Source organism: Sphaeroforma arctica (genome assembly GCF_001186125.1).
Source record: "Sphaeroforma arctica JP610 unplaced genomic scaffold supercont1.525, whole genome shotgun sequence".
In the NCBI taxonomy this organism is placed as follows: Eukaryota; class Ichthyosporea; order Ichthyophonida; genus Sphaeroforma; species Sphaeroforma arctica.
The window spans coordinates 12,007-37,434 of NW_014040033.1; the positions used below are offsets into that span (position 1 = coordinate 12,007).

General features: G+C 43.9%; 9 protein-coding genes across 9 annotated transcripts; 5 read left to right on the forward strand and 4 right to left on the reverse strand.

Annotated features, from left to right (window-relative positions):
* Nucleotides 1–54: 54 nt before the first annotated feature.
* On the forward strand, nucleotides 55–2,704 carry SARC_06976 (hypothetical protein; the record flags this gene model as incomplete). The annotated part of the gene is made up of 5 exons (XM_014299089.1): nucleotides 55–367; nucleotides 434–865; nucleotides 1,145–1,276; nucleotides 1,467–1,606; nucleotides 1,649–2,704. The coding sequence occupies 5 exons, from the start codon at nucleotides 55–57 to the stop codon at nucleotides 2,702–2,704; spliced, it is 2,073 nt and encodes a 690-aa protein (XP_014154564.1).
* Nucleotides 2,705–3,000: 296 nt separating this feature from the next.
* Nucleotides 3,001–3,795, reverse strand: SARC_06977 (hypothetical protein; the record flags this gene model as incomplete). The annotated part of the gene is made up of 1 exon (XM_014299090.1): nucleotides 3,001–3,795. One exon carries the CDS (start codon nucleotides 3,793–3,795, stop codon nucleotides 3,001–3,003), a length of 795 nt encoding a protein of 264 aa, XP_014154565.1.
* Nucleotides 3,796–4,290: 495 nt separating this feature from the next.
* SARC_06978 (hypothetical protein) lies at nucleotides 4,291–4,704 on the forward strand (the record flags this gene model as incomplete). Its single annotated transcript, XM_014299091.1, has 1 exon — nucleotides 4,291–4,704. One exon carries the CDS (start codon nucleotides 4,291–4,293, stop codon nucleotides 4,702–4,704), a length of 414 nt encoding a protein of 137 aa, XP_014154566.1.
* A 1,629-nt stretch (nucleotides 4,705–6,333) lies between these two features.
* On the forward strand, nucleotides 6,334–6,693 carry SARC_06979 (hypothetical protein; the record flags this gene model as incomplete). Its single annotated transcript, XM_014299092.1, has 1 exon — nucleotides 6,334–6,693. The coding sequence occupies one exon, from the start codon at nucleotides 6,334–6,336 to the stop codon at nucleotides 6,691–6,693; it is 360 nt and encodes a 119-aa protein (XP_014154567.1).
* Nucleotides 6,694–8,377: 1,684 nt separating this feature from the next.
* On the forward strand, nucleotides 8,378–8,740 carry SARC_06980 (hypothetical protein; the record flags this gene model as incomplete). The annotated part of the gene is made up of 1 exon (XM_014299093.1): nucleotides 8,378–8,740. One exon carries the CDS (start codon nucleotides 8,378–8,380, stop codon nucleotides 8,738–8,740), a length of 363 nt encoding a protein of 120 aa, XP_014154568.1.
* A 2,091-nt stretch (nucleotides 8,741–10,831) lies between these two features.
* On the reverse strand, nucleotides 10,832–14,554 carry SARC_06981 (hypothetical protein). The gene is made up of 3 exons (XM_014299094.1): nucleotides 13,994–14,554; nucleotides 11,502–12,162; nucleotides 10,832–11,075 (listed from the first exon to the last, which is right to left on the reverse strand). The coding sequence occupies exons 1-3, from the start codon at nucleotides 14,472–14,474 to the stop codon at nucleotides 10,913–10,915; spliced, it is 1,305 nt and encodes a 434-aa protein (XP_014154569.1). The 5' UTR covers nucleotides 14,475–14,554; the 3' UTR covers nucleotides 10,832–10,912.
* Nucleotides 14,555–15,594: 1,040 nt separating this feature from the next.
* SARC_06982 (hypothetical protein) lies at nucleotides 15,595–16,876 on the reverse strand. Its single transcript, XM_014299095.1, has one exon. It carries the CDS (start codon nucleotides 16,840–16,842, stop codon nucleotides 16,060–16,062), a length of 783 nt encoding a protein of 260 aa, XP_014154570.1. The 5' UTR covers nucleotides 16,843–16,876; the 3' UTR covers nucleotides 15,595–16,059.
* Nucleotides 16,877–19,000: 2,124 nt separating this feature from the next.
* Nucleotides 19,001–21,785, reverse strand: SARC_06983 (pre-mRNA branch site protein p14). The gene is made up of 3 exons (XM_014299096.1): nucleotides 21,478–21,785; nucleotides 19,840–19,958; nucleotides 19,001–19,493 (listed from the first exon to the last, which is right to left on the reverse strand). The coding sequence occupies exons 1-3, from the start codon at nucleotides 21,499–21,501 to the stop codon at nucleotides 19,271–19,273; spliced, it is 366 nt and encodes a 121-aa protein (XP_014154571.1). The 5' UTR covers nucleotides 21,502–21,785; the 3' UTR covers nucleotides 19,001–19,270.
* Nucleotides 21,786–23,660: 1,875 nt separating this feature from the next.
* Nucleotides 23,661–25,427, forward strand: SARC_06984 (hypothetical protein; the record flags this gene model as incomplete). The annotated part of the gene is made up of 2 exons (XM_014299097.1): nucleotides 23,661–24,398; nucleotides 24,910–25,427. The coding sequence occupies 2 exons, from the start codon at nucleotides 23,661–23,663 to the stop codon at nucleotides 25,153–25,155; spliced, it is 984 nt and encodes a 327-aa protein (XP_014154572.1). The 3' UTR covers nucleotides 25,156–25,427.
* Between the last annotated feature and the right edge of the window lies 1 nt (nucleotide 25,428).

A 25,428-nucleotide genomic window follows, 5' to 3' on the forward strand; every position in this document is an offset into this window, starting at 1 on the left:
ACTGACAATACTGTCGAGGATAGTAGTGTGGGCAATGACATACAGAGCAGTATAATGGACGGTATCGCGCGCGAGGCACCCGAGACTTCCATAACCATCGGCCAGAGGGCTGCAGAGCACGACCAGGGGACATATGCAGTTGCGATTAGATTCGCGGCCGCAAGCGTATCCCAAGGGCACGATGCCGTCAGTGTAGATAGAGATGCCGGATTCACACAGCAGGGTATTGAAAGTATCGCCATAGGCAAAGAGTCCGGGCATAACAAGCAGGGAGTGCGCGCCATTGCACTGGGATTGCTCGCCGCCCACCAGCGCCAAGGCATGTCTGGAGTGGCCATCGGTGACAGTACTGGACTCGACTCGCAAGGTGCATAAGGTGCATACAGTATTGCTCTGGGCCCATCTGCAGGTGGCGAACACCAGGGTATATAAGTCGTTTCCATTGGATTTGGTAGTGGCAGCAAGTTTCAGGGCAACAGTGCGGTTGCCATTGAACGAGATGCTGGCACGGTGGACCAAGGTCTCAAAGCCATAGCTGTGGGGTACGGTGCCGGCGCGAACACGCAGTCGCTCGGTAGCGTGGCAATTGGCGATCTCTCCGGCAACATGGGACAGGATATGAACGGTGTTGCGCTTGGGCCGTCCGCCGGACAGATGATGCAGTATATAGGTGCCGTGGCCATTGACCATTTGTCGGGGTTTACTGACCAGAGTGTTGGTGCCATTGCCGTTGGGCGACTCGCCGGTCAGACTGGGCAGAGTGAGCATGCACTGGCATTTGGCTTTGGTGCGGGAAATTTGGACCAGGGTGATGATGCCATAGCCATAGGCAGGTTGGCCGGACAGACGCAGCAGGCCCCTAATAGTGCTATTCTAAACGCGAGCGGTGTAGCGTTGGACGCTCTGACCGAAGGGTTGTTTGTCGACCCCATTAGGGGTGCAGAAATGACTGACCATGTGTTGTATTACGATACAGACACAAAAGAGATGATTTTCAGCAAGCTTCCTGAACTGGAACAGCAGATTGGTGACGGGACATGTGTATCCGACTATCCTCACTGGGACGGGTCCAGCTGGGTGGCGGGGGGTACGGAGGTGGGAATAGCCTGCGGTGCGGCGGCAGTGTCCCAAGGCTGAAATACAGTAACAGTGGGCAAAGATGCCGGCAACGACTCACAAGGCGCAAATGCTATTGCAGTTGGTCAACTCGCCGGCCAGATGGGGCAGGGGGAAGATGCTGTGGCCGTTGGTGGTGGGGCCGGGCTTGACTCGCAGGGTATATACGGGCAACGCCTTCTTTTTGCCCAGAAAAACCTCATTTTTATTCACCGATTGCAAAATCGCCTTCTTTTTTTACCATTCTGAAAATCACCTTCTTTTTGAACCATGTCCCAAAATCACCTTCTTTTTTTACCAATTTTTTTTTTGTGTGTTTGGCAGGGTGGCTCTGAGCCCTTGCCAGCTAGCCCAGCCAGCGAGCCGGGGCCTGTATGTGCAATTTGCCGTGGCCATTGGAAGCCTTGCGGGTGAAACGAACCAGGCTGAGGGTAGCATTGTCCTAAACGCATCAGGGGCGGCACTGAACGCGGCGAGCGCGGGCAATTATGTATTTTTGAAATCAGATTTATTTGACGTATAAAATAAATAGAAGATGGCGGCCTTGATCATCTTTGCGATGATATTTTTGCTACTCGTGGTGGTTGGCGTAGTCTGTGCACTCGTATATTTTACGTCCACCACTGACGACACGACCACAGCCACAACCGAAACAGCGACTACGGTCAGCACGGCCGCAGACTCTACTACTGGAGCCCTGACTAACCGATCATGTACTACTACTAGTGGTGGGAGTGGCAATCGTCAAATGCCGCGCCTTGGGCTCGGTGTGTACGCTGGACAAGAGGCCAAGGGACTGGATGTGGGCTTTGAGTGGAGATACTACACCATGGCCGAGCTCAGCAGCCCCACGAGCAGGGGCGAGTACAACTGGACGACACTGGAAAAGGATCTGGTAGGCGCCAAGTCCCGTGGCCGGCCAATGGTCGTGCGGATCCAGGACCAGAGTGGCACCAACTCTGGTGACGACCAAAAGTCTTTACTGCCCCCGTACGTGAGCCAGCCGAACAAGGTGCTGTTCGGCAGCTCAAAGTTTGTGGGTGTGGACTGGTCGTCCACGGACGTGCAGCAGTTTGAGCTCGACTGTTTCACGGCGTTCGCGGCCAAGTTCGATAAGGACACGCGGATAGCGTACTTGCAAGCGGGCTGGGGGTTCTGGAGCGAGAGCCACCTGTACCACGACGGCACCGACTATATCAAGCACGGGGTCAACTATCCTTCAAAAGAGTACCAGGCCAAGTTTGTGGACCACCTGGCCGGCCTGTTCAAGTGTCTGACGTTTTCGTTCAGCATTGACGGCGCGCTCAGCGGACTGCCCCTGGATGATTTGAGGTACGGGGTCTTTAACGACTCGTTGACGGCCAAGGGGAGTAGTAGCCAGGACACGTACTATGAGCAGCTCAACTTTGCAGAGCGCAACAAGACCCGGCCAAGCGGCGGCGAGTTCCTCGACTTGATCAAGACGCCGTTTGGGGATGCGGCGCTCCTGGAACGCGTCAAAAAGTACAATGTGCAGTACGTGTTTGCGAACCAGCAGCGCGAGGACTCGAACTGGGACCAGGCCGTGGCGGCCGTGATACAGGCATGATATTAAAAAATATATATAATAAAAAAATAGACCGTATTTAAAATATGCGTTCAAAAACTCCAATTCTTGTCGTTGTTGGACTGCTGGTCCTAGGAATACTGTTTGTTGTTGGTATGAGATACAACGTGCTGGCGTACATGGTGATTACCCAAGCCAACTATATAGAAAATTTGAAGAAATCGCCCGAATCATCAGAAGAAACTTGATTTTATGTACCCGATTTTTATATATCTGATTTATTTACCCGATTTTTTTATACCTGATTTATATATACCTGATTTGTATATAGCTGAATTTTATACACCAACGCCACTAACCAACCACGGCCAGTTGGCGGGGAACCCTCCAATATCAGCAAGGATTTGCTTTTCGACCCTGTCGTACACCGTCTGTCGATCCACCCAATAGCCGCGGCGTCGCGAATGGTGGCGGTGGCGCCTGTACCGGCCATAATTCTCATACTCGTAGTCGTCGTCGTCGTCGTCGTCATCGCCATCGTCATCTTCAGACTTGTCGTCACCACCTCGGGCCACATCTACAGCCATGTTGAATGCAGAGTTTCTATCGGCATTGTACGAAGTACAGTCAAACAGAAATCGCATTTCGGCCATGCGACGGGCTACTTGCTCCACGTTTGGCTGTCCGGTCCGGATAAACTGCTGACAGAGTCGCGAGTCTGACCGACGCACAAGTCCAAGTGTTGACAAAGCATGGTCCAGAAGCCCGTGTCTCTTGTACTGGTCGAAATGCAACAATGACTGTGCCACAGTCATTGTTGATACAGGGTTACGTAAAATCTTTTCGTGGCGCGCAGATTCTTCTTCAAAAAGTACACATCCGTCTTGCTCATCAGTGTCATCAGAGCATAGCCAAGTCCAAAAACGTCCAAATATAGAGGGTACGAACCCCAAATGCACCGTGGCCTCAACGTGCACCTTGATAGCGACATTTGGCATCTTGAGGGCGGGAGCGTCCATTGGATCTACAAGTCGCAATAAATCAGTAACACACTCGGCAGTAGCCTCAAGCCCCTCCAGGTGGTCGTCGCGGTATTGTCTAACGTTGTACAATTTCATAGAAAAAAGCGACATGACGGGCACCAGAGACTTTCAGACCTTCTGCAACCGCACACCGCGACCAACTTTAACAGGGGCGTTGGGATACTTGAGCTGAGTCGGCGTTATCCAGCTCAACGTCTCGTCGCCGAATTCCAGTTTACAGCCGGCTACGATGCTCTCGCAGCGCGAAAACTGGACCATCCGGGCAAAGGTCATACCGCTAGCCACCTTGCCGGTCCTGAGGAACGACGCGATCCGTGGAACCAGTTCGTCGGCGTCGGCCCACAAATCCACTAGCATTGCCCTGGGTACAGACGCAGGTGCAGAAAACCATGGTATATCAGCCATTTCCATTGGGTTGGTAGCGGTAGCAAGTTTCAGAGAGACAGTGCCGTGGCCATTGGTCGAGATGCCGGCACGGTGGACCAGGGTCTGAAAGCCGTAGCTGTCGGGTACGGTGCCGGGAGGAACACACAGTCGCGCGGTAGCGTGGCAATTGGCGATTTCGCCGGTAATGTGGGGCAGTCGATGAACAGTGTTGCTATTGGGCCGTCTTCCGGGCAGACGATGCACGGAACAGGGGCCGTGGCCGTTGGACACTTGTCTGGGCTGACTGACCAGGGTGCCAGTGCTCTTGCCGTTGTTCGACTCGCCGGTCAGAAGGAGCATGTACTAGCAATTGGCTTTGGTGCCGGTAATTTGAACCAAGGTGATGATGCCGTAGCAGTAGGCAGATTGGCCGGACAGACGCAGCAGGCCCCTAACAGTATTGTACTGAACGCGAGCGGTGTAGCGCTGGACGCTGTGACCGAAGGGTTGTTTGTCGACCCCATTAGAATGGTCGCTAGTGGAGACAATGTTGCGCTCGCGTGCAATGCCGGCGCTATCGCACAGGGTGATAAGGCCGTTGCGATCGGGGCTAGTGCTGAAAGTGAAAACTAGGGCGACTACACGATTGCTGTTGGTGCATACGCTGGAAGCAAAGACCAGGCCGCCAATAGTGCTATTCTAAACGCGAGCGGTGTAGCGTTGGACGCTCTGATCGAAGGGTTGTTTGTCGACCCCATTAGGGGTGCAGAAATGACCGACCATGTGTTGTAATTAAATGACGCAGCTTTTTATATGAACCATCAAAACATGTTAATGATGTGCTTGTGAAGCACAGATTAAAGAAAAAGGAGCACAACATTCACGACAGTTATACGCAACCAAAAACCCAGTTTTGAAGGCTGTCGAAACGGAGATGTTTATATACTTCTATATGTCGGTTAAATCTGAGGCTGGAGACCAATATAGCAAATGAAGTAGCCTGCTCAGATTGTGTGGAAATTCTTAGGCAACAACCGACGGAAGCCAGTGACTACTGTATGACTACTAACTATATACGCATCAATAGTGTTCTGTATAGACTTTCGTATGTGCTTCCGCTAGAGTGACATGGCCGAACACTCACCCAATGCGGCAGTGCAATCGGCATGTGACTTGGTAGCTTCCTATCATCAACTGCTGCTACACTCAAACTTTAAGAAATGCATAAACACGATAAAAGTTTCACCAGCCGAGATGCCTTCAGGAAGGAGTCGAAAACGGTTGCTATGGTATGCAACACTTTACGAACACGACCTTTGCGCTCATCAAGGCATACAAAGAATACCTTGACGTTGGCAATATGGCGCACAGGTGAGGGCTGCGACGGACTATCCTGGAGGTACTCAATGAACAATGGAATGGCCTGCTTCGGTTTATGTGCATGTATATAGCAAAGGATTTACATCCTCAATCGCTTAAATGTCAACTGGGGTTTTTATTTGATGTTGCTACGGTATTATTTGGAAAGGAAGATATCCATATCAAGTCTGCCATCTTGAGAAACAGAGCACAGGCGCTCTTTGTCAGACCACCACCAATCAAATAGACAGGAGCTGGTCTCGCTGTTGACTGTGCTACCATGGTGGTAAATCTATGTTCCGGGGTTTGTGGACCTTGCAGCAGTGCTTTCGGACCTTATCGGGAACCGTGTTGTGTTCCAGTGGGAGACAGTTTATCAGGTAGCGTACTCCTATGCTTGCTATTGGTGCACGGATCCGTTTGTACTAACTTCTACCGCACTAACGAATAGTAGTGACACCAGACGCCAAGTAACAGATGAGATGGTGCTATTATATTTGTTCAAATCCTCTCCCCCCTCAATGAGGAACTGAAAATCATAACAAAATCTAATGACTGCTGCAAAGAACTTGGCATGCCATCGGTCTATATTCATTCACAGGTTCCAAGATCGGCTCTTCTAGATGGCAGGACGAACGACTAATTCTGCAACGAAGGTAAGGTTCAAGAAATCGTGGAGCCATCATAAGTAACCAGGCCTCAGAACCTCGCTACGTTTCCCAGGATGGCAAGTATACCAATGGTGTATGCGGCTCAGACACTCAGGAACCTACGCTCCATACCAAGCTGAAAGGCTGGCTTACCAAAATAATACTATAGCACAAGTATTAGGCAGCCATACGCCTCGTGACCGCATGTTGACTGATGGGGCCGTGTTGTCGACCAACCACGACCATCCAGTTCATGCCTCTATCTGGTGCACAGTTCAAAGACGCTCAGTTGTCTCCCGATCAGACCCTGGCTTCTTTCGAACCCCAGTTGATCAGGGCACAAGGTCTGGCCTCTGAGATATCCACCCGCAATTACTTGCTGGTCATTGACCGGGTTATGTTTTCCGGACACCAACATGCATTCCCTGACGAACAGGACGACATAGTATATATTATAAGAGAATATTACGTTTCTGACCACATCAGATCAGAACCTCCGGTAGCAGATATGACTACACTTCCACAGTATTTGAGAGACCCAGGTAGTACCATAGGCGAGTTTGAGCGCCACTATCCCATGGTATTTCGGTCCAGTATGCTCAGTGATTCCTAAGTACAACTATCATGCTACATCACGAGAAATTCTCGGCATCCGCTTGGCCGTCAGAAAGATAGCGTTTCTGGCACACATGCCATTTCTTCCCACAGTTGTGCTTTCCGACCACGGGCCGTTGATTAATATTGTAGTAGACACGTCCACCCTATATGCACTCTCGTTTGGTCAAATATCAACGGTGGATGCACAGCATAAATATATCAACAACATTCGGGTGACTATCTGTCGCGGCGTCTAGACACCACAGACGAGTTGTTGCTTCAGAACACAACCTCCTCTGATTAGTGGCGTTTTCTCCTACAGGGTCACCACGAGCTACACAGGTTACGGGCCCTTTGCATGCCTCCCAGACACTCCCACATAGTCCCACCGGACACCGGCGTAGTATAGTCGTTATGGCACCTGTTGGGCTGATCCGTCTCAACTAGAGCTGTTTGCAAGTCATTAAATCACGTGCTGCTGACCTACTATACTAGGGAAGGGCTGGGGCCTATGACCTTGACGCCTAACATGTAAGCACACAGTACAATCGCTCTTCTATAAATTTCACCGTGGAGGAACATTGACAAGTTCCTTCGCACGCGTCTTGTACTGGTTGTATCTCATGCCTCTTCAGTTGGTACGTCCTGTGTGATCGAGGATATTAAGGCTCTTACCTAGAGACAGTCCCGATCATTCTTACACAAGCTACTACTGCTAAATCCTAACTGACTTAAATTGTATCTTAGTTTATTTAGCTTAGTTGAAACTTAGTAATATCTATCGAAGCTTACAAGGTACACCCACTCACACAACAGAATCCGCCGATATTGTGATCACGGACCTAATGTACAACCCCGAGTCTGGACAAAGCCAGTCTTACCGCCACCTGAATTCCCCTTGTGTACCATGTTTTCCCAAACCCGACCACTGATGCAGGCCTCCACAACCGCCGCAAGGCTAAGGCAGAAACACACACTCGCCGTTCTGAAGCCTGAGAGATAGCTGTGTTAACGGAAATTGCGGTACTCATCCTGGGGTACATAGACCAGTCAGTGGGACCGAAGATGATTTACCGCGCCCTGTGGATCTGGCATGATGCATATATCCGTCTGGCACCACAATGCCTGCATGCATTTGCACATGAGAAACGTGCTTGGAATGTTCCGACCGACATCTTTCATACGGTTATCTCGTCCTGTGGAGAATGATCTTGGGTCGGACTACCGACGGGATTCACCCGCGGTCTTCTCCAACAACAAGAACAAGCCACGACATTAGGGGAGGAAGTTAATCTGGACTTTCCATTGTGTACAAACCGATAAACACGACTATGTCTCCATTATCATTTTGACTCAAGGCGGCTGCACCCTGCGTGTGTTTGCACAACCTCTCCACAAGTCTAATTATAAGGCCAATGTATTTATAGACTTCTGCAACGCCCAGCTTCTCTTACGAGGACACGTACAGACGTACATGGTTGACAAGAACAGTGTGATTATGTGCGATGAATTTGAAGCCTACGCTGAAGCCAACTAAAACGCACGGATTCAGGCAATGGAAGAATCGAAGTGCTAGCATGCACACTGAAGTACTAGCTAAAACGATCCTTAGGACCACCAATGGCGTGAGATGGTGCCGGAATTTATCGCCAATTATAATGCCGCACACTCGAGTGATATCAATACCTTATACCTTGAAAATGGTTAGAAATTACACTCACAATACTGATACGCTGGTCGTAGCGGTGCTACACAAGGTATTGGGCTGTGCTGAACCTAATATATCTTCTCGCCAAAGGCCAGTTGAACAAGATAAGGGGGCGGTTGAAGCGGAGGAAACCCCACGTGCATTGCAGAAAGTATCGAATCGATGGTTTATAATCGAGAATAGGCGTGAAGATAAGTTTGCCAAAGACTGGCTCGGCCCAGCCGAGGTTCTGGCACACGTGGCTCTGGTGATGAACTTTATCATTGACGAAGCCCTCAATAAGGGATACCGGTTGCATCTCAAGAATACTAAGGCTTGTGTGCCGCCATTTGGTCGTCAGGACAAACGTCATTAGGCACGATTGGCACATCTCCTTATAGGCAGTAGCTTTGGGTTTCTCCCCCTTTCGCAAATGAGGATAAAGCTCATCTCTCCGAGCTGCGATTGCAGCGTTTCAAAGCAGTGTCCCTATACACTGCTACTTTGTCGCTTGTATTGGTGCTTTTAAGCACTGAACACGATCTTATTTCCAACAGATTGGACCAAGGGCGACACTTTCTCTGATGACGATGAGACATTTTTTCGCACATCATATGCCTATCCTTAACTCGGATACAGCGTTGACTAATCTTAAAAAGACCTACAGATTTGCTACTAGCCGTCTGGAACGAGGAACGCAGCTCGCTTAATGAGCTGTAACGAAGCAAGCGGAAGGTTGTCAACGATTTGAATAGCCACTACTTGCCTTCTCTTTTTAGTCGCCAAATCCGGACAGTATCTTACAACAGGGTTGTAATAGCAGTTGGGTCATAAACCAGGACCTGTACATTGAAAATCGAATGCCCTGTACCAGCTGATAGGAGAAGGAAATATAAATTTAGTTTAGGACATACACATGGATACTCATGTGTATGCATAAAAACCATGGACTAGCCTGGGTTCTTAATGCAATGCCCGAGCCTTAAAATGCTCTGTTCCCACAGAACAAATCAGAACAAGTGCTAGAGACCATGGAAGCAACGCTTATCAGCATTGTAGCAGACAGACTGAAGTCAAATACGCCTGCTCCCACAGATGCATGGACACACAACGAAGGTAACGACGGTGATATTGTCAATCATCGAGACGATATGTTTGTACGGAACTATATAAGGCAAGTATGAGAGAATCGATATGAACGTCAACCAAAAGTAACGCAGCAACTGGATTCGCACTGTTGCATGTAGGGACATGACTAAATTTTGATGGCGCTGACGACTGTGAAACCGAGTTGGTGTGTATGCACTCCAAATTAAGCTTATCATGAAGTAATTTAACCACCATGCGATCTCACATGTGGACACTACACATAACTGCCATCAAGTTTTTATCAGACTGCATTCAGTCGCGCAGCAAAACTTTTGCAATCGGACTGCATTCAGTCGAGCAGCTAAACTTTTGAAATCTTATAATTACCTTTGCACCACAACAGTATCCACGTACATGGATCTGAGCACACTTTGAGCGACGATATTAAATTAGATATATGCATGGATCCAGTACCTTATGCATTCCTTCTCTCGTTTCTGATACCGTGATATATAACAACAAAATTTCAACCAGATAGAGCAATACACAATTGTCATTTTTACACAGAACGGCGACTGCTGTCTTATTGAACCCACTAAGCATCTTACTACGTTAATTTTTATATGAGACTCTTGAGACCATAATATTTCATACCATCGTAAATATGTAGGGAAAAGCTCTTTAAAATCGATCAATTGATAAGTGATGTCACAAACATTATTTCGCAACTATCACAACTTCATATCTTAATCTGCCCGGCGTGGTGATTTATAGTTGATCACAGTCTTACATCCCGGTCCGCGATGGCATTCAGTCGTCCTTTATTAAACAGCTACATTCTCCAGTTTACAGGCTGGAGTTTTATGCACGACTTTTAAAAATTTCATGTATGAAAATCAGTATGTATTGAGATATCTTCAAGAAATACAGGGTCTTCATGTCAGAATAATAGATTCCAAGGTAACACGGGTCTGTTTCAATTTATTCCCCCTACTTACATAATGCGACGGCAGCTGGGTTATTTGGGAAGTCCCGGACTTGTGTCGCCCTAAAGGTGCAAACGACCCACTTCAACATATTGAGCTATGTTCGTAGTCATTTGTAATAAAATAGACATCTTGGACGTGGATAGTGAATATACCTTTCGTAAAGAATGGAACATTAAGACTTCTCTTCGTAATCTGATGCTAGCAGCTAGACCCTCAATCTTCATATTCAGCTGTGCGCCAGTTCATATATTTGAATTTTACATTCTTTCAATCTTTGGTCCCCGCGAAATCACAGCCAATCAAACCTTGATGACATTCCCATGGAGTCGCACAATTTACGCATCGAACATATCGAAATAAACTCGAAACAGTTCGAAAAAAGTCTTATACGGCATTACAACAACCTCAAATTTATTTCCTGATATTGTAGCCGAACAACAACGAACGGCATTATTACTAGATTACTATAATTATCTCTCCATCATCTCCATCTCGCTCAAGGGTATCGCGGAATCTCTACTTTTTGAATTGACCAATTCACGTCGAATATCTTCAGTCATTTCCGGGTGAGGATGTTTCTTTATCACTTGCATGAGAGCATCCTTCTGCTCGGATGAAATATCTTCTTTGTATCTGTATGGATTATGTGCAAGAAGAGGAGAACAGGCAGAGCAATGATGAGCATAAAAATATATATACACAAATGTATGTTATGAGAACGGTATCAGGATTCCTGAACATCATGCATGTTCACAAATTCATGGCGTGCATCGCAATACATCAAATATAAGGACACACGATTATCTATACGTGGTCATCTCTAAATATCTGTGCTTTATAACCTGTGTACAATCTTACAAACATAGCAAACAGATGTATACACATAAATTGCCGGATGTGCACCTGGTAACTACAAGAGTCGCGTTCACGCTGATGTACGAAGTGGTTTCTCGTAAAGAATTTCAAAATGCAGCTTCGCACAAAACGGACAGAAGCGTTGTGACGTGTCGTTAAAAAAAAGGCACATCGCCGTTAAGATCTCAACCAAGTCATACTTACCTTTGTACAAAGGCCAAGAATGACTGGTGCCAGAGCACGGGATACATTCGGTTGTCATTTTGAGCACGTACGAAGTGGAAGACCATGGCGTCGACCACTCGGTAGGGGAGGGCATATTTCTTATCTAACAACACACGTATGAATATACTTGTGCTACCCGTATATTCCATTTCCGCCAGCTTCAAAAGTGCGGCAGCGGAGTGCAGCATGGGCACACTCGTCTTCGACAGTACCGAACCGAAAATAACAGCTTCGCGCAAGGTACAGTCTCCGGTTTCAGCGAGAGGGAGAAGAATCCCCTTGAAGAATACTTGCGGTTTGAAGAGGGCTTTTTTAAGGGCATTGTACAAGTGTACATTGAGCCGTTTATACTCTTCGATATCGTCTCTGCATCTCGGTAGAAGTACCAGATTGAAGAATCGCTGGGCTGCTTTGGGGTTTAAATTGGAGATAAACATACGCGTCGCCTGGTACATGGAGGCGGCAGTCCAATTGTCGGGGTCGGTCATAAATAGGATTTCTTCCCAATTCTGCAGAGAAGGGATGATTTTAAAGGCTTTTGGGAGCTTTCCGGAACGGTATCGGGATAAGAGCACTCCGACAGTCTTATATACTTCCTCTACTTTGGGATCCATAGTGGTCAGCTGGCCCACAGTGCGTTCTGTTTGTGATCGAGTTGAAGTATTAGGGTTGATTAGTGATGGACAATGGGAAAGGATAAAAGAAAGAAAGTAGGTTATTGGCCCACATTAAGTAGATATCAACGCTGGTCCAGGATCGTTACGAATAGTTTCCAAATCGAATATTCTCAATACGTTTCCCATCCTTGTATGACGGCAACTCCATACAGACAAACGTAAACCGATAAAGACACATTCATGATAGAGATATATATGCGCCAACCTACTATTGGTTGTGCGTAAAGGCGAGACAAGAATCTAAATGCGATCGACCTTGATAGCAAATAGCAATCCATTAGATGTCGAAAACAGGCATCTATGAAAAAAAATTTGACAAAGCGTATGCTATTTCGAGGGCGTATTGAAGAATTTTGTAAACATCCCAGGACCCAATAAACGTTTTATACAGATTATATCTCCGTCTTAGAAAATATCGTACACCTGCAGCCTGCATACATGCAAACAAGCAGCATGGATCGAATCAGTCCGCATCGAAACATAAAACACGTATATTTTCTAGTTGACTACCGATTCTGGTAGTCGAGACATATATATATATATTAACAAATACGGATGCGTTTGTAAAACTGTATACATATTTTCTGTAGATAGATAACATGAAGGCAAGTAAATACAGGATGTTGCTGAATACATGTGTACTCCTAATCACACATATGCTAACATATATTCAAACAGGGGTTAAGACACCGCGGTGTCTAGAACTACACGTGTAGACATAACCAATCAAATGTGTTCCCTCGAAATCAAATGTGCCATATTGATGTTAAAAGTGCCTTTTTAAACACTAACACAACCACGTACCAAAAAAAACAAAAAACACACATATATATATAGTTGATACCTATATTTATATATATACTCCCATGCAGATGCATTTGTATATAGATCATACCCATTTATATAGATACATAACTATGTGCATGTAACCCAAATGTGTTCATATTTAAACGCAAATACATATAGCTGGGAAGATATGGACACAACTCCATTAAAAAATATATATATACGTGTATCAATTCCGATATATATATATGCGTGTATATGTGGATATTGTCACGGCGTGTACAGTGTGTATGTTTTGTTAATATTGTATGAGCATATATGCATAAATACGAAACGTGTATATGAATATACTACTTATGTGTATACACATAAACACAAATACATATAAATGAGCATTTATTCCATATACATACATATATATATATATACAAGTATATACATATACGAAAACACATACAAATACTCATACACACAACACAAATGCACATACACACAAACAGGCACATAATATATATATATATACATATATACATGTACATATATATATATCAATCAATTTTCGAGTATAGATGCGGTCAAAATATATATGATTAAGTTTGGAATACCTACATACATATGCCCATATTAATACATACAAATACAGATACAATATATATATATATATATACATATATGCGCGCACACACACACACACAAACGTACGATTCACGGACATAAATATATTATATTATATTGTATATATATATACATATAGACGTAACTAAGTATATATTTATGCATAAACACTATAACTTATCATAGGTATGCAAACACCAGCCATTGCAATAAAATAATACAATATCATACTAACACGCAGTGTCAGGACATACTCCACGAAACCGTTTGAACTGCAGTCCTTCTTTATCATACAGAAAGACACCTAATACCTGACCGTTTGAGTTTTGTATCTCCCTCTATCTGATCTCAAAATAAAACCTAACTAATACAGTACTAACACATATCACATACCCGACATAACCGTTTGAATCTCAGTCTCCCTCTCCCTGATTTTGCCCATAATAGCATCCGCCAGTGTGAACCGTTTCGTTGGCTCTTTGGACATAAACTGTTTTAGAGCCCACTCATCATCTTCGTGCACATCGTAGTCATTTGCAAACTTATCATCGTCATCGTAGTCCTCATTTGCCTCTGTATCCGAATAATCATCTCCATTTTCACCCGTCAGTCCAGACGTAAGTAGTGATGATTTGGGCATTTTCTCGGCATCCCCCTGCATTTCACGCATAACTTCAGCCTGTTGTTCGCGTGCAGTGGCGATAATTTTGCGCGAAGTCTTAGCATCCATGAACTCCTCGGTTTCTTGTCTTTTACGATCCTTCGGCACCTTCCATGGCTTCGAGACAACCTGTTCATCTGTTGTGATTTGCGTCATCAAAGGCTTGTGCCTGTTGGCCTTGGAATTTTTCTTAACGGAGCTTTGATCCTTCATGTTGATTTAGTATATTGCCAGAATGTATCGTTTCAACTATTTACTACTATGTGCGTACGCTACTGTATCATCAATTGTGAAGTGCACTTGTGAAGGGGGCACTATATGTCAACTGATATTTGAATTTTGTTAGGAATTATAAAAGCCAAAAATCGTCCACGTGCCAAATATATTATTACACAATTTCTTCATCAACGATCAAATCAAGTATTTAAGAAAATGAAATAGCCGCCTCAACCCTCCTGCCTGGCCCTGAAGTCGGCTGGAGATTGAACTTTGAAGAAGGCTAATAAATGAAACAAAAAACCTTTTTTCTAAAGGCCCCCCATTCCCCCCTCAAAAACACAAAACCTTCCTTTATTAAATACATTAATACATAGCATCATGTACATTTGACGAGGTGCAATTTAGTAACGACTATAAACACACTGCTGTCTACTATTTATTAAGTACCGTTGTCACTCCAATAAGTGACAAATCTAATCGCAGCACAGAGATAGTTCAATCTCATACCCTGATGCTAATGAAACACACTATTACCTTTTGAAGCCTAGATTTACACTGCCACTTGAAACTTTAACTATTTATAAGAATAAGATATAATCGTATTTGTGATAGTGTTTCGTGACAGAGTGTACTGTCGTTATTGTCGCATATCATCAATGAGTCCAGTTATCGATTCATTGGGATGAGCTTCGCTAGCTGTGTCGTCAAGCGTATAATAGGTAGTATCATGACACATATCATGGGAATAGGTAAAATGAAATAATTGAATCTATTTGCTCACTTCCCTACTATATTTCCCTTTGTAATTCTATTTAATATTAACCAACACGTACAATACTATAGGCATTCTAGGCATCGAAATTTATATCAAATACACAGGCAAGTATGTACCCGTTTTTCAATACATATTGATAATATAATTGCATCAGGGCGATTCGAAATATGTGTCCTTGAAGATACCTGATTAGTTCGTGATCTTCGGCCGGTATATTCGGCCAGTATATTATAATACTTTATTAATCACTCGATAATTGTACAAATGGATGGCATCACCATACAATATATACACATGTATTAAAAGTAAAAGCATGAAGCAGAAATTTTTTATTATATCCAGAAATAAGGATAGAAAGCAGTAATCACGCCAATATATACTATAAATATAATTTTTAGACCCACGAGGCAGAAGTAAAGCTCACAAACTAATTCGTGATGGTGTATAGGGTGTGTTATTATTGAACGGCTTCCCCGAGTTTTTCAACAGAATTTTGGATATTCCTATGCAATTTGAAAGCAATTAATTCGAGACTGCTAGCATGTAAACACGGCAAATGTGGGACTCATTTTATCGCTGATGATGCATTTGAAAGTGCAATCTGAAGGATAGAGTTGTAGCATACATGTATAGGATGACGAAGGTAACATAGAAGATAAATAGTAAAGGCACAAAAACACTGAACATAAATGTGATCTCAATACGACTGCGTCTGTCATATTGACATTGACCTAAACGCTGTTTGATCTATATAAATCACGATTTATTTTTGAAATCATATGGATACACTCGCGGTGCGTGAAATTATTTATCAGTTTGGATAGGTGCGCAGAAGTCTTCATCTTGTGACTTCTGGAGATTGAAAGCCTCAGAATTAGGCTTGTAACCGCGCTCCTCAAAGATGGCCACGGCCTCTGCATAGGCCTCCTCCGACATTGTGGCCGACCGAGACAGAATCCACCCGATAGCATTACAAACGGAGCCCACCACAGTATATTGAGCGTCATCATTGGCAGCATCGTTTCCTTGCGCAAGGATGAGATAATTTTCACCTAGACTAGGTGCTCCCAGGTTGTCATCGCCAAAGGACACTGTAAACGCCCCTTTTTCTGGGTCTTCGGCAGTAGCAGCGCCGATTATTTCGTAGGGCTCGCCATCTCGTATACAGGTGTTCTTCACTTGTACAGTGCCGTTGTCGAACAGTTCATAATTCGCCGTGGTACACTTGCAACCTTGCTCAAATGTATTCCTCACTAAGTCATTCGTAGCAATCTCGTACCATGTACCCATATAGCCGTCGATATCAAACGGATCCACAACCTCCTGCTCAATAACACAGGCCGCAAAGTCGATTCCTGCTGGGGCTCCTGCACCGACCCCATTCGCAGCCCCATTGAAATTTTCAGGCACACCAGGCAATCCATCTATTGAAACACCACTAGGAGGTCTGCCACTGCCTACGCTGTCATCCTCGAGATCTACTACAAATACATCAGAAGGGGTGGCGGGTGAGGGCTGGGCATGTGGTGTTTGTGCGATCGCTAATACCAGACTGGCTACTAGGGATAGAAATTTGCTGGACAACATGTTTATGTATGTTGTTAATTCGATGTATGAATGATATGAGGGTACACGAACGTCTTCCTACCTTTTATATAATCACAAGTCGCGGCTCGCAATTCGCATCGGTTGCGATTTCGATTTGCGAAGGAATTTTAAACACCCATGATCCAGCCCTGAACATTCCTCGGTGGAGCAGCTCTAGCTCTCGCAGGTTGTGTGTGACAAAGCAGTAGTTACAAAATCAAAAGCACAAAAGAATGTCATGATGGACTCTTGGGCTCTTCAACGCTCTTTGGCCTCGCCCGAGGCCCATATCAAGTTTAATATCTGAGTTTAATAATTAATATGGGGTCTCTCTCTTCTCTCTTGTGTGTGTGGTGGGCTGGTCGGGCCCAGGTGGGTATTTGGGACTGGGAATTGGGCCCATTGGCCCCATTGCGGACTGTCGGAAATTAAATAGGACTCACAGTGTAGACTAGAGACTCGAGAGAGAGACAGTGTAAATAGACTGGAGAGTGGAGGACTGGAGGCTCTGTCAGGCCTGTCCTGTTATCACCTGTTGGTAGACTGAGGAGGGCCTGCGGGACAATGTGAGTCCGTGACTCCGTGGGGCTGGGGCTACCCGAGTGCTGAACACTGAACACTTGGGGGCTGGGCCCGCTGGGGCTTTGGGCACCGGGCACTGGGCATTGGGCAATTGATCTTAGATTCTTTTGGGGCTGTATTTTACTGGTTTAGCCATAGCCAATAGAAATTAGACAATTCCAATATAATTATAAAAACAAAATTTGCTACATAAAACATCTATAAATAGTGCGTGATATGACTTTTTACTCTAAAAAAGTGTTCCATAGTATGACTCATCAGTCATCAGGATCATCATTATTCTCGTTTTTATTAAAACAAAACACGTAAACCCACTAATAGTCACAAGAATAACTCTGGAGGTAGGTCATGGATTGCTATTTAAATTTCTTTGTGTTAAAAAGTATGTAATTTTTTAAAACGGGCGGCATTGTTCGGAGACTTTTTACCTTCCCTTATCGAATGTCTCGCACACTGACACTGCATCATCCTTGCTTATCGTTCAACAGACGCGCAGATAAATATATTCAGATCGTGCATGCTTGACGGATCATGAGCAAAAATAATTTGGCAACACACTAGTAGTGTGTCTGCGAGTGCCGGAGGGGGTTTTTCGTGATATTTTCATGTGTGTACTGAAATGCAGAGAGTTTGTTCACCCGTAAAGCCACGAAAGGCCGGATTGACCGCCAACCACGTCACTGCGACTGAAGTGCTGAATGCCTGCGTTGCATGCTGTCCTGTTCTCAAAATGACGATACAGTGCAGTATATCGTGAATCGATCTCACCACACCGTGTGCAACGATTTCAAGACCCTCGTGCAATTCTTAGATCAACTCATTTCCCTGTTGCTAATCCTTTTTATTTCTTCTTCTTCCCGATAGTACCATGTCAGCACTTGATTAATGCTAACTACACGACAAAGTGCTTGTAGGAATTAATACTTATGTAATCGAGACCTATAGTTTCATTTAGTATGATAGCTCAAGGTCCACGCTTTTTTTTAGGTATCAATTTACACATGCAAGTATTTTGTTAAGCCCAAGCCCCTATGTATGATACAGTTTGACAGGCAATGATTGTGCCAGCTTGGATATAAATACAAATCAATATCAAGAGACACAGAAAGTTGTCATGTCGGAAAGATGAAACGCGTTCCTTTGCAATTGCAGACTTCACTTCACTTCAAACTACAAGCCGAATTCGCGTTGGCTTCAATGGCAATATTAAAGTCTCGTTTTTACATATCGTTATCTCAGAACCTCTCAATATATCGCTTTATACCGAGATGCCAATAAAATTCACACCAGTCGTAGCTAGTCGACCATTGCAACATTCTCAAGACTTGAACTGTAACGACATCGGCAACGACAACTATGCCGATTCCAACTTGATAAACTTTTAGTGCCAACAATTAGTCTCTGAAATGAATCTTTCAATTGTGTTGTAGCCTCGAGACTCCCTTTGAGACTTTATTTGTCGAATTAGTAGTCCTATATTTTATCCCATATCGTGATAAAACCTTCAAAATCCAATAGCAAATACTATACAGAAACCACTATACGTCTGTTGTAGACAAAATAAATAAATTTAACTGGTCCAGGAAGTATTTTATTTTAATAATTTTCATACCCGGGCTAGTATATGTGTTAACCAAGATCCAATGTTTCATTGGGGATGTTGCACACGCGAGTAGTCCGCTTTAGTCACATCACGATACATGTTCATACGTTGAATTACCTGCAAGTAGTAGATTCAAAACACCCACGACTAACATTCACTACTACAAGGAATTTTTTATATACAATAGATTATAAGGTATTCTAGAACTTCGACTTAATCATAAATAACGTTTAAACAATCCAGTTAAGCTGCAGTGTCCACGCCGTATTTCGCTTTCAACTTCTCCAGATCCTCGCTCTTTTTCTTAAGATCCGTTTTGGCGAATGCTTTGACCGTTTGGTAGTAAAGCACAACTATGTATCGTCCACAGACGTTGAAACCCGAAAGATGATCGCACGCATTCTTGGCATCGAATATATCCTCGTACACCACGAATGCGGTTCCGCGAGTATCCTTGGCGTTTCCACTGCAGAAGTAGGGGCAATCAAAATAGGCTACATGAGATAATTAGTGACATTTGCGACGATACAAATTAATTGTAAATTTGTTCATGAAGCATGTAGGCGTATAGGGATGATGCTTCGAGCAATAGCTGCGATCAACACAGAATTACCTACGCGCGTGAAATACGGCAAAGGAGTATCACAACGCAGCTGAGCGTACAGCATCCCGATAACCGAGACGTATAGAAACCCAAGAACGCGCAGGACTTCAGCTCAAGACCAGATAACACCTCGACCACAGAAAAATCAAAACTCGTGTGACTCACAAAAACATTCAGTCACCGAGACGAGAGCAACATTTAAACTTACACTCGTATTTGTCGAATCGCTCCGTATTTACCGAATATATCGTACATTTCTTCGCTTGTGATTTTATATGGCAGATTGCGTACATATAACACGCGGTTCACCTCTGGCGGTAATCGGGCCTGCATATGATCAAGATGCGAAACAAGCAATTATAATGAATGAATCAATTCAAGATGTAGCTAAATAATATGCTGATTTCACAATTTGATAAAATGCCTGCGTCAACTCTAGTATGCGGGTTGTGTAGTGGCCGTGCGGTCAGTACTTTGTTACACTTTAGCTTTGACACACATCTGAAGGGACTGTGGAGATGGGCATGCATTAAATTAACTTTTACGCATCCAAATCAAGGAGTATGCGAAGAAAAAAAAGCGACACAAAGGCAGACTGTGATTGTTGTATCATAGCCTTTCTTACATTTGTTCAGGCACGCTGAGTGTGTATAGAAAATTCCTTTTGTGGATCTATAACCGCACACGCACATTTGCAAGTTTTCAATCAGTATCTCACAAATAACTCGCAGCATGCACCCAAAATTCCAACACTCGATACATGCGATACCATCCCGAATGGTGCACAGAAATATAAACATACGGGCATCAAAATTAAATAATAGACAGATGAAGCAAAATAATTTCAAGCCACAAACCACTAGATATCCACAACTCGACTCAAAAGCATAAAGGAAGGCACAAAGCGAGAAGAGTCGATATACATTTACAATATATTAAATCGAATTTATACAGGCGAGTGGAACATGATATATTAGGCACACATAAAGGTGCAAAGGGAAACGTACGTCTATGAATCAGGATGTACAGTTGTATAACTATTAAAAATATAGTATTTATGTATATTTCTATACATATAAGAATAATATATATATATATATATATATATATATATATATGTATACGTATACATAAACATATACACAATATACATATATACTAGTCAATCATATATATATATAACAGATACACATATATGAATATGCACATATACATATATATCTATACATATATAGATACATACTATATATATACATACATAAAAAGACACACGCACATACACGCACACACACACTTATATATATACTAATATGCATGTATGCACACGTACACACACGTGTACACACACACACACACATATATATAAATATATGTATATATTTATACAGATATACATCCACACGCACATGCGCGCACACACACACACACGCACACACACACACATATATATAAATATATACATATACATACACACACACATATATATATATATATATAGATACATGCTGTACTATACTTGCACGTACTTAAAATATAATTGTAAACATGTGTGTCCTAATATATATCGTGATATGCACATTTAAATACAAAGAAAGAATGGTGCTCAGAATATACAGATTATCTGTGAAATGAGAATGATGCAACCTGTTCCAAGAGGTGTAAGGATATATACGTATCAAATCATAGATGCACGCGTCCAGAATAGGCTGAGATACATCCGAGATTAATTGTTATAAAGAAGCACATATAAAAATACACCTATAAATATGAGCAGAGCAGAATATGGAATAGACAGACACTCCAGCAACAGCTATGATCGATTAACTACTGAGATATGTCAACTTACGTTTGCTCTCGTGTGTGCAGACATTGTGCTGTGCTAAACTCGGTTGCTCGGCTCAAGATATGTAACTGTGTTGAGCTCCACTTAATTTTGGAGACCGCGTGCGGGTTATATTAACACGATGATAACTTATTTTTTAGTAGACGACTATATTTCCGTCTGCGGTGTAGTATTTAAAATGAAACGAACAACAGAGTACAGAACACAAAGAGTCACAGTCATAGATTAATATCCAGCAAAGAGAAGAATCCCAGAAGCCAGAGTGCCAGGCCGCCAGAGCTCGTCAGTCAAAAGTCATCTGCCTCTTTAGCCTCTTGGCCCTAATAGTGAGAAATTTATAAGCGTGCTCAATTTTCATACGTTTTCGTAACATCATTTTATTTTCGACAAGAAATACCGTAGCCTCGCTTTTCTTTAAGGGCTATGATTGTACGTTTTCGAAATATGTATTTAATTTGTTAAAATTACGGCCTGTGGCCTGGACCCTGGGGCCCTGGGGTTTATATTTTTTGGCGGGGAATGCAAACAGATAAAAACACAGTGACAGTCTGACAGATTCCGAGTCTCCACTCTCAGAGTTATTGACATAAGTGCAGATTTACACACGATAGTAGTTTCATACTATTTATACCCTTTTGATATTCACGCTTATAGCCGACGACTATATATCAGACTCACACTTTACTACTTCCGTGGTATAACCACAAGCAAACATACTGATTGGTACATGTACACTGAAAACCACCCTATACCGCCTCAACCACACGAGATTGTTCGACAGTCTGCTATTCACGGCCTGGATCGACTTCTACAGCTGGTTGTACAGGTAGCGTAGATGCGCTAAGTAGACCTGTTTCTAGATGCGTATCCTCATGTGTAATCATGGACATCATTTTGTATGTACATGAACAAGGTATTATATATATGACAGGTTGATAGCAAGTAGTTGAATTCAAGGAAAAACGACAGCTTAGTCGGAGCGAGTATGCTTGCTTTTACATAGGGTATGCCTGTATGGATTTGTGCCTTGATAATTTTATATGAAAAATTTTGACAGCTAATGCTTGCATTGAAAGGACTGAAGAAACTGTACAATGAGATCAATAGTGTTTCTGGGTCGAGTACGCCTGTTGCTGGATTCATTTTCTTATGTGATTCATAACCCGGAACATTGCTTATCAGATATACATATACTGACAGCTAGCAGTTCCAAACTCGCCTCTGAGTGGAGTATACCGTGCACCGATAGTCGCAGTATCACTAGGAATACACGTATGCACATAAATATATATCCTTATATGAATAAAGAGTCATGAATTAGAGTCTATATACCACAGCGTGCGCGATGTATAGTCTTATGTATCCTGATATCCATATTCAGTTCGGGTGTGCATCTTCGAAGCATGTCGAGCATTCATCCGCATATAAGGATTGCAATTCTAATAGGATCATTTCTCAGGGAGAGTCTGAGGCTTTATTAGAGCATATTCTACACTCAGTCTTACAGGGGTACTAAGGCCGATATTATATCGCAGTCGCGTACTATTGTTGATGTGTTTGATTTCTTACTCCATATGGAATAATGGTTGGGGTTGAATTATTTTTCTTCTTATTTCGGGCTGTTCAAGTCTCTCAGTTGAGAGCTGATTTAACCCGAAGTAAGCCTATATTTCGATACGGGTAGGTAAGAAATACAGTAAAGAACTGTCACCGTGTTGCTAAGCAGACCTGTTTCTAGATGCATACCCTCATGTGTAATCATGGACATCATGTTGACTGTACATGACCAAGTTATTATATATACGGCACGTTGATAGCAAGCAGTTGACTTCAAGAGAATGATATAGGCAGCGTAGTCGGAGCGAGCAGGTATCAAATACAATTGTCACCATGTTTTTATCAGAATTGATATTTAAGTATAAGATGTCTCCCGTGAAGCACATATAGTGGTAGAGCTGAATACGGAGCGATGGGGCGGGGGGGAGGGGGGGGTGGGGGTGGGAACGGCAAAGGGGCGTTTAGTAGATTTCACCGATCATTTCACCCGTGATCGGTGCTTTAGTGGTACTTGATTGATTGTGTGCTATCGATAGCATTAGGGCACACAGAGCCAGCCATGACGTTCACACGACTGTTGCCATGTCACCTGATGGTGCTACTGTACAGCTATTGCGGAGTGGACAGGCATGTTGAGCGACGAGTTACTGAATACACTAGGTCCCTCACAACAGTCGGGATGGATAGAGGTGTATGACCTCACTGGGCCTAATGTGGTACTAACTCGAGCCAGGCGAGCACAGCTTGTGAAAGAGAACTCTTCATTGCCGACAGCCAATCCCTCAAGCACTGTACCAGTTATCAAACAGGAACCTTTAGCCGCGGGGTTGCCTAGCATGTATACGGATGCATGTGCAGATGGGCAGTCGAATAAGGATGACATGGTTGTCCCCTCAGTGGATGCTGATTGCATGGCATCTCAAGCTGATATGCCGACAAAAATAGATGGAGAAACACAACGGAAACTTCAGGCAAAGATCACCTCCAAGAATGAGATGTTCAGTTCTATCAGAAAACGTTGCAGAAAGAAGAAAGGTGCATGCTGGAACACGAAGAAGTCGTGGACATACAAATATTCCTCAGGAGACCGTGTTCGCATATTTCCTGGGCAATGTCAGACAGATAGTATTGCAGAGGTTCCAGAAACCTCGCCAGAATTTTCCCCGTCGCCCACCCAGCGCTATGCGGGCTCATCAGAACCAAATCAATCTGTGTCGTATGCAAAGAGATTACCTACTACATTCCGTCGATGCCAGCAAGACAGTATCACTGGTACACAGTGCTTGTCAGCCACTAACCTTGATGTGATGGCGAGCGTACAGCCAGGCTTGGACGCCGGCATAGACACCCAAATAATCCCGGTTGCGGTATGTACACGAATGAAGCATTCTGTAAGACCTCGTATCGCAGATGACTGAACGACGTAAATACTCGCACAATCGTGCACACTAAAACTGCCTGCGTCCCTTCGGAGTGTTGGTGATCCCAGATGAAGCAAGTGCACGTGTGGCTGGCACAACCAATTCCATTGGTTCGCAACTAGCAGAGATGCAAAGTACTCACAGTCCGTTCTCGAGCAGTTCAAGAACGCACATCTAGCCCACTTATTTATATTCATGATCGTAGTGATCGCAGATGTGATGAAAGTACACATAAGTGTCACGGTAGAGGCTGGGAGAGGTGTACTGTTCTCGCTCACTCGCTTCGGAAAAGTGCTAGCACGCTCAATCGCTCGAATGGATATATACCCGCTCGTAGACCGTCGAAAACACCAATGGAGTTGTACAGTACTTTTGCTGCCATGCCAAGCAGTAAACAAACAATCGTGCACAGCACACATATGTAATAGAAATTTTATCTTTGTTTTTGTACATACAGGTGGACTCTACAGTTGCGAATGCTGGCGCTGAGGTACCCGGCGCCGATCCCACCACAGTAGAGAGGACTTTTCCGATTGTCAATGAAGTACCTGAGAGTACCACGGCCGAAACAACTGCAGCGGCATCGAGTTCACCCTTGAAACGTGCTCTGAAAGTGCATATGAAAGTGTGTAATACTACTGTGTGGTCTCGCCGACAGACTGACCATTGGTACAATTTTAATCTGTTTGAAGGGCTTGGCTGAGGGCTTAGTTATAGACTTGTGGGAAGCTTGCCATATTTCACTAACTTTTGCAATTATTGCAATATCGTTGAAGCCTGCCGGAAACACCCTGGAGTTGACTGCGCAATTGGAATTAGGAGTGAAGTCCCAGCTTTTGAAACAGGTTAATATTTTACGGTTTTTATTGTTTAGGTGCGTTGTAGTATGTAGCAATGTGTAGGATGAATTTGCGTATGTTGCGCTCATTCTCACAGTACGCTTTCCAACACTTAGTATGTATTGCATTTGTAGCTT